General features: G+C 45.4%; 1 protein-coding gene across 16 annotated transcripts in view; it reads right to left on the bottom strand.

The window, feature by feature from the left end:
- Graf (GTPase regulator associated with FAK) overlaps positions 1 to 15,855 on the bottom strand; it is a gene marked incomplete in the record, with an annotated part of 132,742 nt that extends 116,887 nt beyond the window's left edge. For all 16 annotated transcript variants that reach the window (XM_069327747.1, XM_069327759.1, XM_069327751.1 and 13 more), the window contains 1 exon segment: positions 15,583 to 15,855. In XM_069327747.1, coding sequence (XP_069183848.1) covers positions 15,583 to 15,736 — 154 coding nt within the window.

Below are 15,855 nucleotides of genomic sequence, written 5' to 3'. Positions count from 1 at the left end.
CTGACGCCCCGCGTGGCCCCGCACCCTGACGCCCCGCGTGGCCCCGTACCCTGACGCCCCGCGTGGCCCCGCACCCTGACGCCCCGCGTGGCCCCGCACCCTGGACACTAAAATGAAGTCTTGCTAAAGTCTACAACTCCTAAAGGTATCAAAACTAGACAGTTGGATAAGGTGTCTTGTGGTGGCAATATGCAAGAAAGGAAGAAGACAAGAACGTACTCAGCTACAGGCCGGTATCACTAGATTAACAATAATCTCCAGTAAGTTACTACAAGAGCCTTACGGGTTATTCATGCCCGTGCCACCTCTTGGGTGGCTTAATCTTTATCAATCAATCATCTACAAGAGCAGATCAGGAGGCTCAAAGAACACTTAAAATTGCTGAATTTCGTCTCCAAACACTAACATTAAATAAGGAAGGGAAATTCTGCTTAGTAAGCTCGTTGGACAGCGAGTTTCATAATAGAATGCTGTCAAAGACAGAGAGGGTGGAACATGCCGCATCTGCGTTCACTCATAAAACATTCGACATTGTCCCAAACAAGAGACTTCTAGGCCCTTCAGCTTGCAAAACAGGCTATTTGGGTACAAGTGTCAGAACTTAGGGTTCATCCTAATCCCACCCTTGCGTTCATTCCGGGGAGGGAGGGGGGGGGGGTCAAGGTCCCCGCTGCCAGGTCTCTGACCAGGCTTCCTGATTGGTGGTCTGGTCCCTATATGCCAAGAACTTAATTAACAGAACCTAACAGGAAATAAGTTCCTTCATACAAAACTTTGCTGATAATGCAAACCTACATAAGAAGAATCAGAACAGGGGGAAGACTAGTATAGGTAGAAATAGCCTGAGTTACTCTACCCTTCTGAGATGTAACTTATTGTCTCCATAAACGTACTTGAACTTTAAATAGTATACTGCGAAATGAGCAATTAGCGCTCCAGAGGTAGTCAGAACTACTGGACTAAGACAAACGGACTGTCATGCAGATACGTACGGGAGTGAGAGGTATCTCTACGGCAGTACACAATAGAGGGGAAGGTGGCTGTCTATATTAGAAAACGGTTAAAAGCCTTACAGCAGACAGCCTAACCCCCATATCTAACGCCAGAGGTACACATTAGGAGAGTAGCGTCCACAGTGTCAAACTGGACACCTGAGAGAACGATTCTCTGAACCACCCACACGGTAACCAAGGTGACGGGTAATCAATCTATTCAGCGTGGGGCTTCTCTTGTCTGGCTCTCTCTCCTTGTTTCATTACATCTGTACTACACACACATCTTTAATTCACACGGCGTTTACTGTAGTGGTGGTGACTCAGTGTACAGACGGTGGTGGTGACCCTCAGTGTACAGACGGTGGTGGTGACCCTCAGTGTACAGACGGTGGTGGTGACCCTCAGTGTACAGACGGTGGTGGTGACTCAGTGTACAGACGGTGGTGGCGACCCTCAGTGTACAGACGGTGGTGGTGACCCTCAGTGTACAGACGGTGGTGGTGACCCTCAGTGTACAGACGGTGGTGGTGACCCTCAGTGTACAGACGGTGGTGGTGACCCTCAGTGTACAGACGGTGGTGGTGACCCTCAGTGTACAGACGGTGGTGGTGACCCTCAGTGTACAGACTGTGGTGGTGACCCTCAGTGTACAGACGGTGGAGGTGACGACCTTGCTCTACAGCAGGAGGTGCGTCAACAAGAGCGGCAGGGGCGGGGCGAGGTGCGGGGACCTGACAACGCTACACTGCCCGCGCACAGGAAACCCATGGCGCTCCAGGCATACAAGTCCCATCCACGACCTTCCCCGGATTCTACGGCTCGCGACTTCCACCCATCCGGCTGGTCAGCTTTTCCGGAATGTGCCCTCGGGGCTTAAAGGGATATTGTAAGCTAGGCTTGCCACTGCTTTACACGAAAACAATTTCAAGATCCATAACTATTTATTTGGAGATAATTGTATGTATAATCATCATTTGGCTAGGCGTGTAACCTTACCTGGCGGTCCTACGAAGATGGACAGTATGCCTTGAAGCATAATGTAATACGGGAATTATCTTATGTTTAAAGTTCGAAGTAGGAAAAGTTTTCCCCGATTGTAAAAAAGGAAAAACGTTTGAGTCTGTTGCAAGATCCTTCTTATATGCATATTGTAGGTAGTTTGTTTATATCTGTGTATGTATATTAGCCTATTTGTGCTGGCTTCGATCAAGTTATAGTTGGTTATCTAATACAATGACTCTACATGTCATACATGTCTTCAAGCATATCTAATTTGTCAAATGTGGGTGGGTCGAGTTAGCTGCTACTGCTTCCTGATCTAGTTCATCCCATTCTTCTACTTCCCTTAAGCTGAGGGAGTATTTTTGTCACATCACATCCCAAGGCCTATGGCTTACTGTGAATAATTTCCATAACCTACACGTCCTCTAGTTTTACTCAACACACAGCACCGCTCCTGTGCCAGGTAAGTCCACTACGGGCTCACCACAGCCCGTGCTACTTTGAACTTGTTCTGAGTAACTGAATCTATAACAACAACAGCAACATAGTTCTACTCCTTGTAAACCTTTCCTCCTTTTCCAATCTGTCAATTCTCCGAAGTATTTTGTCCCAATCCCGGCTCTCCTCCCCTTACCTTATCCTCCCTCCTCTCCTCCACCTCTCTCTATTCTTCTCTCTCACACAGCAATGTTTGGCCTTGGCCTAAGAGTGCCAATGTTGTGTCAACCGTTCCTCGCGCTCCATCTCATGTAGTTCTGGAGTCTGCACAGGCACAGTCAAGGATTAGTCCTGCGTAAATAGACTGGTGTATAGAGCTGTGAATGCCTCCATCATGGTTCCCGAAGGTAAGTCTGACATTCGCCAGTTTTACACACGCCACTGACACTGCCGTGTTCACGTGTGCCACGGGGCTGGCTAAAATTCAGTATTATATCTACTCGTTCATGTTTCCCAGGAGATAACGACAGTTTAATATCAGGCGTAATGTAGATTAACGATTTACAGGCCTATGTAAGGATATGCTTAACAACTAGTGACATAGGCCAGATGTTTACATTAATTAATTAGGCCTACCCAGTCGGTTGTTGCGAGGAGGATCACGTTCTCTTTCTAATGTGAGTTTACCAAAAATAACTTATAATGGATGGTAGCATTTATGTAACTTGGTAGGGCGAGCACCGCTCCTGTGCCAGGTAAGTTACGGGCTCACCATAGCCCGTGCTACTTAGAACTTGTTCCGAGTAGCTTAATCTATAACAACAACAACTTGATAGGAATTGTAGGCCGGTGGTTCACCTCACAGTCAAGTAATTATCAAAAGGCACCAAACCACCTCACAGCCAAGTGTTCCGTCAGTCTGGTCAATTGAGAATTAAACCCCGGATTTAAGTGGCTTTGAAAAAATAGACCCTAGGATACCCTCTTTGACCTCTAGGAGATCCCTAATTGACCCTCCAAAGTATACCTGATCAACCAGGCTGTGATTCGTACGTCAGACTGGAGAGCAACCGCGTCCAACAGCCTGGTTGACCAGTCCAGCAACCAGGAGGGCTGGTCGACGACCGGGCCGCGGGGACGCTAAGCCCCGGAAGCACCTCAAGGTAGGTGTCGGAGAAAAAAAAGAGAGATGAGAAAAATGAGAGGAGAAAATAAAGGGAGATAAAAAGGAAAGAGAGAAAGAAAAGAAGAGAAAGCAAGATCGCGGAATTAAACCTTCATGCTAAAGAAGAGATGCCAGTTCAAACTATGCTAATATATCTAGCCAGCCCCGCAAGTGGCAATCAAAACAAGTTGAGCCATAGCCTAGTGCAACCACATGAGTGACTCAACAAGTTACCAGACAGGAACCCGTCTCCATTGTATCGCTGTCCTGTGTGACAGTGAATAGGAGCACCACCTCGCTGGAATAAGGACATACTTAAATCACTCAGATTAGCCAAAATGGTACATTTTATCAGTAAAGATGTTAATAATAATAATTGTACATGAGGACGAGTACTCCCGTTCCTCGCTGACAATATGATAAAAATACTGCTTTAAAACTGCCAAGTTGACAACCCGACAAGGAAGGTAAGGCGTGGCAGCTCTACGGTGTCTAACAGGAGAGTCAAACACCACAGTAACGACACGTCGGAAACGCGCGCGCCACCAGAGGAAGGAAGCCACGCACTGGGTCACTGGGAAAACATTCTAAATGGGATGTAATGGGTCTTGATTAACTCTGGGAACGTGGGCGACCATGAAGCCTTATGCGCTAACTGCGTCCCCAGGCGAGCGACTCGGTAACTTGGATGTACATACTCTGTGCCCACAGAGTATGTGAAATTAGGCTTCAAATTTGAAGTTTGTGAGGGTTGAAATTGTGAAGTTTGAAAGCTTCAAATTATGTGAAGTTTGGCATTAACCAGTAGTCACAGGAAAAGGAGTTGCAGAGAGCGAACTGACTTTCCTACGATGTCTAGAACCTGGTTGATGGGGTTCTGGGATTTCTTCTACTCCCCAAGCCCAGCCCGAGGCCAGGCTTGACTTGAGAGTTTGGTCTACTAGGTTGTTGCTTGGAGCGGCCCGCAGGCCCACATACCCACCACAGCCCGGTTGGTCCGGCACTCCTTACAGTAGTTACAACTCTGGCAACATTCACATATATACAGCAAAATTATACACCAATCTAGCCACAAATCTTGTTTTACAAATGACAAGTGAGCACGGGTCTATACATGATATGCCAATCACAATATTTGCACAAGAGCAGGTCTATCAAGCAAGCAAAAACTGCACGCACTCAATACTTTTAAACCATTTAACAAAATATTTACCAGCTCAGTAAGCGCAACTGGCTGGAAAGAATTGTTTCTTTTGTTTCCTTAAGGAGCCCAGCATGGTAAAACCACGTTACCAACGACTAGCATTATATATTCTAGGAAAAATCTGCCCTTCCGCCCACAAATTACATTTTCCAGAGTGAGTGAATTTCTTATCAAAACCATTCTCCACTCTCATTACTTCTCTGGGATTTTCGTTGGCCAAGACAATCATTTCTCCTCATAGTAGGAAAACAACCTGTCGGGGAATCTGGGAATAATAATCATGCCTTCTTTGTTTGACAGCATATGATGATGTCATAGTATAAAACAAAGATCACTGACCTCATTAAAAACAGCCTAAAGTCAACGGAGAACACCTTTGTATGCGGTATATATGTTCACCTGCCCCACGAAGGATGTAACCTCCAATCTAAGTACATAGGTATGACGTCGACCAAGTTCACGAGGCGCTTAACCTGCCATCTTCAATCAGTTGCCTCCTAAAAATCCCATTAGAGAAGCCCATGACATCACCCTAACGAGAGAAATGATGAATAAAGTTACATATTAGATAAAGCCCAAGACGTAAAAAGATTAAACATTCTTGAAGCTCTACAGACAAAAGTAGAACAACCCCTCCCCCCATAAACATACAAGTAACGGAACTATTCACTCTGCCCACCACCAGAGTGAGAGCAAGACCGGAACATGCCAACGATGACGTCACAGTTCAAAACCCCATGCCCACTACGGTCACCTGACCTTCAATTACCCTACCACCTGACTTATACGTGTATGCTCACTTTATTCTTTTTCTTTCGCATTTTCTCCTGATTAATTTTGTGATGTACCTGATCTATAAATGTTATGTATCATATGTATATATGATATATAACATATGATATATATGCTATATGATATATATATCCCCTCATGCCTCATGTTCCAAAATATGAGGGTCTGACAGCTACCTTGAAGCTACCTTGAGGTGCTTCCGGGGCTTAGTGTCCCCGCGGCCCGGTCGTCGACCAGGCCTCCTGGTTGCTGGGCTGATCAACCAGGCTGTTAGACGCGGCTGCTCGCAGCCTGACGTATGAGTCACAGCCTGGTTGATCAGGTATCCTTTGGAGGTGCTTATCCAGTTCTCTCTTGAACACTGTGAGGGGTTTGCTAGTTATGCCCCTTATGTGTAGTGGAAGCGTGTTGAACAGTCTCGGGCCTCTGATGTTGATAGAGTTCTCTCTCAGAGTACCCTGTTGCACCTCTGCTTTTCAACGGGGGAGCTAAGTGGACAACGCTCGGAATTCGTAGTCCTGAGGTTCAGGGTTCCATCCCCGGTGGAGGCGGAAACAAATGGGCCGTTTCTTTCACCGTAATGCCCCTGTTCACCTAACAGTTAATAGGTACCTGGGAGTTAAGACAGCTACTACGGGCTGCTTCCTGAGTATGTGTAACAAAAAGGAGGCCTGGTCGAGGACTGGGCCGCAGGGAACGCTAAGCCCCGAAATCATTTCAAGATAACCTCAAGAAGATGCCTTGTCTTACGGGCTATTCATGACCATGCCACCTCTTGGGTGGCTTCATCTTCATCAATCAATCAATGTAATCCACCAAGATCACATTCACTTCAAACATCACCCACTTACGGACTAATCATGCCCGTGCTATCGCTGAGGTGGTTTAATATTCATCACTCCATGCCTTGTCACTCCTCACTTGAGAATGATCCTTGTAGTTTTGAAACGGTGTAAAATTATGATGAGTACAATACATTATACAGTTAATTGTTGTTCTTTTAGTCAACCTTGAACAAATATGACATTTGGAGAAAACCTCTTCCAGTTAAACCAAGATGCAAGCGCACTAGTCAGAGGTATACACAACAAAATAATCAACACAGAATGTGCAGTCATATTCAATGAAATTATATATATATATATATATATATATATATATATATATATATATATATATATATATATATATATATATATATATATATATAATATATATATATACACACACACACACAATTTCAAATAAGTTTTGTTCAAGGAATCTTAAGATTTATTTTGTACTTGATTTGAATAGTTGGGGAGATGCACTGGCATCTGGGCACTTATTGTACGTTATCGTTAGTCACATCAAATTTCAACATCCAAAATAACACCTTGAAGGGGATGTGAGGACGACGAAATAAGGTTATTGATGGTGTTGTGAGGTTCGGGACCTTGGTCAGGCGATAAGAATAAAGAAAACTGCAGAAAGCCTATCGACCCATAAGAGGGAGCTCCTATTTACGTCCATTCAAACTCATTCACATGTCTGCTTGCTTGAGACCTGCTTGATGGGGTTCTGGGAGTTGTTCTACTCCCCAAGTGCGACCCGAGGCCAGGCTTGACTTGTGAGAGCATGGTCCAACAGGTCTAATCTGTGCTTTAAACAAAGCCTAAGCCGCTTAGTACATGGCAGAAAATATAATAAATGAAGAGACAGGTATGCAAGAAAGTCTAGACTACTGATAGTTGTAGAAACCCCTGGGAAGTCCCAACTGTAAGAAAGGGAACTGAACAATAAACAACTAAGAAAAAATAACAGGATTCGTGATCCATCCTGGTGACTCACACCTGTACCAGCTGTTGGACGCATTATTCAACAATTTTCTAACACGTGTGGTGGCCACGCTCACACCTCTTGACTTTAAATTATCTAGGCAATGCCGCCTCCCACAGCTCAGTTCCTCTTACATACTTGCTCTGGTAATTATTCACATTCAAGAACATTATGCTAGTATAATCATGCAGCGAATAACTCACAACCTGGCTGAACTCAAGTAACCTGAAAACACGTGTGAAATTAAATGAAAGTGACGTTTCGGACTGTCGTGGACCCTTTATGAAGTCATGAAAGTGGCCGAAATGTCGTCACTTTCATCCATGTAGGTCGGGTTATTTATTTATATAAATATGTTGCACGGAACGTCAAGTCACGTTGGAGTTTAAATCTCCAAAAGTATTATACAAATCATTATAGACAGCTTAAATTGTGTAGTTAACTAAAAACAACGTCGCTCAGATCTCATGTTTACGCATTTGCATAAATTGCGTCAATAAAAATGTAAAAAATGTTCAGTATGGTCCAAACTTCCTTTTAAGATTTACAAAAAACACTCGTTTACAAATTCCCACAATATCGTCATCTCTCTACAATAACATAAAATGCATAAATAAACTCATGTCTGAAGAGCGACCTTGGGAACAGCTGTGCAGTGCTGACCGCACAACACACATCCAACATACCACCTCTCCACCTCCACAACAGATACAACATAAACACACACGAACCTTTTTAATACAACACACACATACACTACTAGTTAATTATATAAAATACAACCTACAACTACATTTTATGGAGTTCAAATCCACAGTATCTGACGATGTTATAGTTGTGGACGGGCATTGGAACACTTGGCTAGGCTAGGCCAAAACTTGGCTAGGCTAGGCTAAAACTTGGCTAGGCTATGTGGAATAGGACGGGCAGAAAGCTGCACCAGGCAGCTCAGGGGACGAGCACTCACCCGAGTCACCTACAAAATCAACACCCATGATGGCAGCCACATGCACACCAGAGGCAGCGGGCATCACAAGTAGTCGAGGCTTTCTTACCAAGAACATTCCAAAGCCACCAGATAACCTCCTGTCTATTCTATACAAATTGAAAATGGTCAACTCCGACTCGTTAGTCTATTATGAATGTTCGCTCACAGACAAGTGGCGACGGATATGTCAGGTTCTAACAATAGTCTGAAATCCCATCGAAAATGTGGTGACGATACAAAGGCGACAATTTACCTTAGCAAAATCGCGGGAGTCATTATGGTGTTGATTTATGGGCGGCATTGGAAAAGGTTAGACATAATGTGCTCAGGAGCCGATTATCATGATGCCCGGTAAAACCCTCATTACAAACTTCCCTCACACGACGGCTAACTTAAAGAGTACACAAAAGTTAATAGTAGTCTAGACAAAGGATGACATAACCAATCAATATGACACTAATCTACTTATCAAAATAAACTCTACAATTACCAGCTTAGGTATTATTTGTTGAGAAGATACGCCCCAAAAGCATGAAAACCACTACTAAGTATTCACCTACATCATAGCACACCCTGGTAACCACAGCACTACAACTATCCTACACCACACATTTCAAGTGGTTATCTTGAGATAATTTCAGGGCTTAGTGTCCCCGCGGCCCGGTCCTTGACCAGACCTCCACCCCCAGAAAGCAGCCCGTGACAGCTGACAAACTACCAGGTACCTATTTACTGCTAGGTAACAGGGGAATCAGGGTGAAAGAAACTTTGCCCATTGTTTCTCGCCGGCGCCCGGGATCGAACCCGGGACCACAGGATCACGCGTCCAGTTTTCTGTCCGCTCAGCCGCCGGCTCCCTGCAGACCAAGCTATGTCTGACAACATGTCACTGTACACCGAGCCTGCCTACTCGATGTACAGCTAGAATTTTGTTTAGATTAAGAGTCGACGATGCTGCCGATGTCAGCGTATCCAAATCACGTCCGCTTGTATGTGGACACACCATACTTCCTTGTATTAACCAATCGGGGCTCTATACTCGGGGTTGATATCCTCGCGTGAGACCCGACGCGCCAGGTACAAAAGATTAGGATGCAGGGCATAAAGAACCCTTACTCCACCGTAGTCAATGATATGTAAGAACTGAGGCGCTGGCAGTAGTAATAATAGTGAGGAGGGGAGGAGTGAGAGGGACGAGACACCAAGTGTGGAGCGCCTGAAGGCTTGATGTGACCTACCGCCAGCGGCAGCGACCACCACCAGTCTTCTGGGGTCACCAGCCACGTCCCGCGGGTCATGCTCTAGGTAGCTCGCTCCTGCACCTCTCATATAATGTTTCCCCTACCACATGTTGTTGTTTTAGATTTAGCTACTCGGAACGAGATGTCCATGTAGCACGGGCTATGGTGAGCCCGTGCCCTACCACAGTAAGGGCCCACTCAACTAGGACTGGTTGCGTGCTACAGATTGCTCAAGGCTCAAGATTGCTCAAAACTTACGAATATAAAAGCTGTCTTCACGGAAATATAAGATAGCATTGTTTAAACAAATAAGGACCGGGCCTTGGTAAACTCGACCCTGGGAAACACTTCAAGGTTGGTGATATAAATAACTTTTGTGTCTTATTTAAAACACTTAAAAAGAAGTAACATAGGGTTATAAGAATATTGATATGGAATTACTTTCATGCAGAGCTACTGAACAACTTTTTACCGACTATAAGTCCGTGTGGTAGAATTGTTTAATTCTTTCGTTTGTTAAACAATATATGTCAGAGTTGTGCACACACCCTAAGGCTTCGCAGTGTTTCGACTGTAATTCACAAACATTACTGTCTTAACCCCTCTCCTGCACCAATATGGCGCTGGACATCTTCCGTAGATATACCTTGTGAAAGAAACGCGTCATAGTTAATGTTTCTGATGTAGGGACCCGCGTCTCCCTCTTATTTGCCAATATATAAGACAGCATTTTTTTTTACAATTTTTTTCACTTATTTGTTCATTTATTTAAAACTTTTTAAAAGTCTTTCTTCAACTGTACTAAGCCTACTGGCGTTTCATGTGCTCGTCTACAGTAGTACTGACTAGAGCCTATTACAAAATGTATCACAAAATATTTCCCTTCAGCATATTTGTTTAGGCCTATATTCCATTTGTTTTACGTCTTACATTAATTTGCATAGTCTACAGTAGCCTAGGATCCAATAATCATATCACCACACGTTTAGCCCTTATCAATGATGCATCTACCTTTTAAAATACACGAACCATCAGCTATATTCAGCACAGCCAAAAAGATAACTAGGCTTAGCCTAGACAATATATAGCACCTGATTAAATATCACATATAATTAAGATTTAAAGTAAATAAATGCACAAGTTAACCTTTGCCTATTTAATACAATAGTGAACACTAAGGAACTGTAAATACTTGAGGCTTGCGGCCTCCATCCAATGCTTTCCAAGTTAAAGATAATAACCACTCATACCCAACCGAGAGGGATTTGATGTTATTGGCGTCGCAGCGTCTAGGTCACTGATGCCAACTCATGCATGGGGGAGTAATAGAAATTGGTGAAAGCCGAGAGCGAGGTGAAAGGAAGGACAAAGACGAGAATGAGATAAAGGAACGGGACAAAGGAGAAAAATGAGGCGGGGCGAGTGTTGAAGAGGGGAATGGACGAAGATGAGAGGAGTGTTGTTTTAGCCATCATAATATGTACATAAGAGGCAAACATATTTGTAAATCACTTATCATGGGTGAGGCTTAACAAAGCGTGATCGAGCAAGGAAGTGCATTAGTCCTGAATGCTCAGCTGTACAGGTGGCCGGCCTCGCTATTAGTGAAATAACGTTGGTAAGCAGCCATGAACCTTAACAGCCTTGAGCAATTAAACTATCAAGAGAAAAATAAAATGCCAGCTTACATTCAACTAGGGCATAGCTTAGACTGCTGTGGTCACGCTGCTACTCAACCCCAATAAAACGCTGGATTTAAAATAACCAAAGTGCTCTACTAATTTTACCATTCAGCCAAGACGTATTCAAAAAAAAACTTTATTAGCTATTATTCTGAATATAAATACCGGACCATATAAAAGATTATATACTAAAGTTTTGTTTGGTCATGATGTTCCCTTACGACACAAACACAAGCATTTTTATAGCCAGATCTTACTCACGAACTATGTTGGTCTCCCTGTAAGCTGGAACAGGATTGCACACCACTGCCCACAGGATGATGCCCACATGTGGGTCCATTATTCACTTGCAAGTGTCCTAGTCCACCACGTCTAAAGGTTAAGTCACGGGTCTGCACACATACTGCACGAGTGCCAGGTAGGTACAGTAGCTGGGCCGATGCACTCTCACCTTCACCCTTCATTTTTATTTCAAGCTGAATTAATGAACGGTGTTCGCATTTATGCACGAACCATGCATTGAGTGATTTATTTAATGCTTCATTATATCATCACTATCCCGTTTCTCACCTCCATGTGGTGGGAAGACATCAGCTCGGAAGAACCAATAGTAAATATGTTAGAAAAAGAATATTACAGATATCCAAACCAGCCCCAACCATTCTTCACATTTTCCACACTAGCCTACAAAGGCTACGACCAATTTACATTGAACCAGCACCATCACACTCAAGCAACATCCTTAGGGCCCAACCACTTCACACAACCAGAGTAAAATGCTTGTCGCGAGCTGTCATTTAAAACTGGCAAACATTCATTCACAACAAATCGTTTTCATGTTTACACTGTTCACACACAATTCCAGCTTCCTCACACACTCACATATTTGCCAACCTTAGCAGCCTTCCTCTCCCCCTTTCCGTCTTATCAGATTAAAATCTAGATAGACATAATTTGCAGAAATCTAGTGTTCACCATTATAACTGATACACACATGGTAATAATTTATAACTGATTATCATGTGTATCAACTGTTGATACACATGATACGCGTTGACTCACGGTAATACTTGGTCATTTGTATACACTGTGACAGCCTTGAGCACATCCCACAGTCATGAGTCACCTAAACCCTTACTGTACTACTCCATCAGGAGTGGGTTAACAAGTAAACACAACTATACGGCCTAATGAGCCATTACAACATTACATGAGAGTATTACTACTATTTGTACACCCAGGAGAGTATTGGGCTATACGTACACCCAAGCGAGTAAAGGGACATGAGTAGGCTACAAACATTATCTAACACAATGCAGAATTACAAACCCATTAAGATTTCAACTTAGATTCAACAGAGCAGAAGTTGTTAAACACAGGGGAGCCGGTCGGCCGAGCGGACAGCACACTGTGCTTGTGATCCTGGGTTCGATCCCAGGCGCCGGCGAGAAACAATGGGCAGAGTTTCTTTCACCCTATGCCCCTGTTACCTAGCAGTAAAATAGGTACCTGGGTGTTAGTCAGCTGTCACGGGCTGCTTCCTGGGGGTGGAGGCCTGGTCGAGGACCGGGCCGCGGGGACACTAAAAAGCCCCGAAATCATCTCAAGATAACCTCAAGATGGGACAAAATCTTACTTAAGCGACCATACGAGTCATAAATACTCATACTCCGCCCAAGTAAAACAGAAACAAGCAACACTTGGTGGATCAGCCAGAGGCTTAGGGCCCGCGCATGAATATTCCTAAAAAAAAAAAGGGTAGGCTACACCCCTCCCCCCCCCCCCCACAGCAATACCGGACCACGAGTACATTCCATGGTAGTAATAGGTCTTGAATAACTCAACGGTGGTATCGAGTCATAAGTACACCTTACGGTTGCACAGTGTTGCACATGTATAACCTACACACCTACTGACTGGAATGAGTGAGATGGCTTAATTAAATCACTTCATGAACATTGTGGAAATTCTAAAGTCATTTTTCCTTACTTCCGGACGCATCTAGCCTTGGCTAGTAAACAGTTAACAAAAAAAACTTGAAATTATGACCTCTATTAAAGTTTTCTATTTATTTGAGTAGACACATGATGAATCCGCGTCACGATGAAGATACACAACGTGTTCACTTTGGCCTTGTCCTGAACCATGTTCAAGAGTGATTTATACTTGCTCGTTGTTCACTAAGTTTATGTCACGACTTTAATAAATCGCGTGGTTGCTAGGCCTAATTCCAACACCAAAACCTAAGGCCACTTTGTCTTGTAGCGGCCATAATTTGGTACCTCAAAGGTTGCAGGCAACAGCGATGTACACATAAAATATAACAATGCAACTGTTTTAAGAAGAATTTCGTTATAAAACTGACAGATCCGCACATGAGGATGGATCTTCCTGGAGAGAGGAGGCGGAAGCGATAAAACATTGTTACCTGTTACTGGTTTGCTTAACATCACCGGTTAAATACAACACATTACTGCAAGCAACGAGATTGTGCTGCATTAAGATTATAAACACCAACAGTCACACCATATATACGTTGTTCCTGCAGCCGTTTAATGGGCGTATAGTGGTATTGTTTGTGGGGCACCACGGGCATAGAGGCCGTCATGAGGAGTTGAGAAATTATAATTAATTCTGAGTCCGTCGTGGGGAGTTGAGAAATTATAATTACTTCATTGTGTCGGGGACTATGCTAGCATATACATATATTTCTGATCATCGCCTAGTATTTCTTCCTGTAAACATGACAAGCTAACACATTCAATAGACTAAGACACATAAGGCTTTCTACTAAGATGGTTCCTAGCCTACTGTGGTATTAAGGCAAGAGTGGGAAAGGCTGGAAGGTAGGCAAGCCTGGGGCAAGGCAGCCAGGCTGAAAGGCAAGAGTGGGCAAGGCTGATTGGTTCAGGTGTTATCTTTCCTGAGCTTCGTTATCTCCCCGTTGATATGTCCCCCTCCTCCTACAACCAACCCCTTCCCTAGCCACCGTTAACACCCTGCGTCAAGCTCTAGCAGCCCCTGGCCACCGTCAGCCCCTACGCCAGGTTCTAACAGCATTACTGGTCAAACAGCAGCCCTACCCGCCGTCAGCCCCTACGTTAGGCTCCTGCAGCAGCCTTGGTCGCCGACAGCCCCTACATCAGCCCTGACCGCGTCAGACCCCTACATCAGCCCTGGCCGCCGTCAAGCTCTAGTAACATCACTGGCCCTCGTTACCCCCTGCGTTAGGCACCAGCAGCATCCCTAGCTGCCTTAGCCCCCTGCGTCAGGCTCGAGCAGCATCCCTAGCTGCCTTAGCCCCCTGCGTTAGGCTCGAGCAGCATCCCCTAGCTGCCTTAGCCCCCTACATCAGGCTCGAGCAGCATCCCTAGCTGCCTTAGCCCCTGCGTCAGGCTCGAGCAGCATCCCTAGCTGCCTTAGCCCCCTACATCAGGCTCGAGCAGCATCCCTAGCTGCCTTAGCCCCTGCGTCAGGCTCGAGCAGCATCCCTAGCTGCCTTAGCCCCCTACATCAGGCTCGAGCAGCATCCCTAGCTGCCCTAGTCCCCTGCGTCAGGCTCGAGCAGCATCCCTAGCTGCCTTAGCCCCCTGCGTCAGGCTCGGGCAGCATCCCTAGCTGCCTTAGCCCCCTACATCAGGCTCGAGCAGCATCCCTAGCTGGCTTAGCCCCTACATCAGGCTCGAGCAGCATCCCTAGCTGCCTTAGCCTCCTACATCAGGCTCGAGCAGCATCCCTAGCTGGCTTAGCCCCCTACATCAGGCTCGAGCACCATCCCTAGCTGCCTTAGCCCCCTACATCAGGTTCGAGCAGCATCCCTAGCTGCCTTAGCCCCCTACATCAGGCTCGAGCAGCATCCCTAGCTGCCTTAGCCCCCTACATCAGGCTCGAGCAGCATCCCTAGCTGCCTTAGTCCCCTACATCAGGCTCGAGCAGCATCCCTAGCTGCCTTAGTCCCCTACATCAGGCTCGAGCAGCATCCCTAGCTGCCTTAGCCCCCTACATCAGGCTCGAGCAGCATCCCTAGCTGCCTTAGTCCCCTACATAAGGCTCGAGCAGCATCCCTAGCTGCCTTAGTCCCCTACATCAGGCTCGAGCAGCATCCCTAGCTGCCTTAGCCCCCTACATCAGGCTCGAGCAGCATCCCTAGCTGCCTTAGTCCCCTACATCAGGCTCGAGCAGCATCCCTAGCTGCCTTAGCCCCCTGCCTCAGGCTCGGGCAGCCCCCCGCCATAACATGCCCGGTGTGGTACTCACTTCGTGCTGCCTGGTACAGATCCTTCACTTCCTTAATGAGTGCCTTGATGGAAGAATTCGTCTGGTCCAATTCCTTTTCATGGGCATGTAGTTTTTCCCGAAAGTAAGGACTGTCATTAAGACAGTCCTTAAACTCAAGAGGCATCAGACCCATTTTGGTTATATCATATTACCAGACAATAACCTGCACATCACAACACTGACACAATTACAGAGCTCAAGACACACACGACTCCCCGCACCGGAGAATTCTCTCTAACTGGTGATACTCGT

Source organism: Procambarus clarkii, chromosome 20 (genome assembly GCF_040958095.1).
Source record: "Procambarus clarkii isolate CNS0578487 chromosome 20, FALCON_Pclarkii_2.0, whole genome shotgun sequence".
NCBI classification, from domain to species: Eukaryota; Metazoa; Arthropoda; class Malacostraca; order Decapoda; family Cambaridae; genus Procambarus; species Procambarus clarkii.
This window is presented reverse-complemented; position numbering and strand designations above follow the sequence as displayed.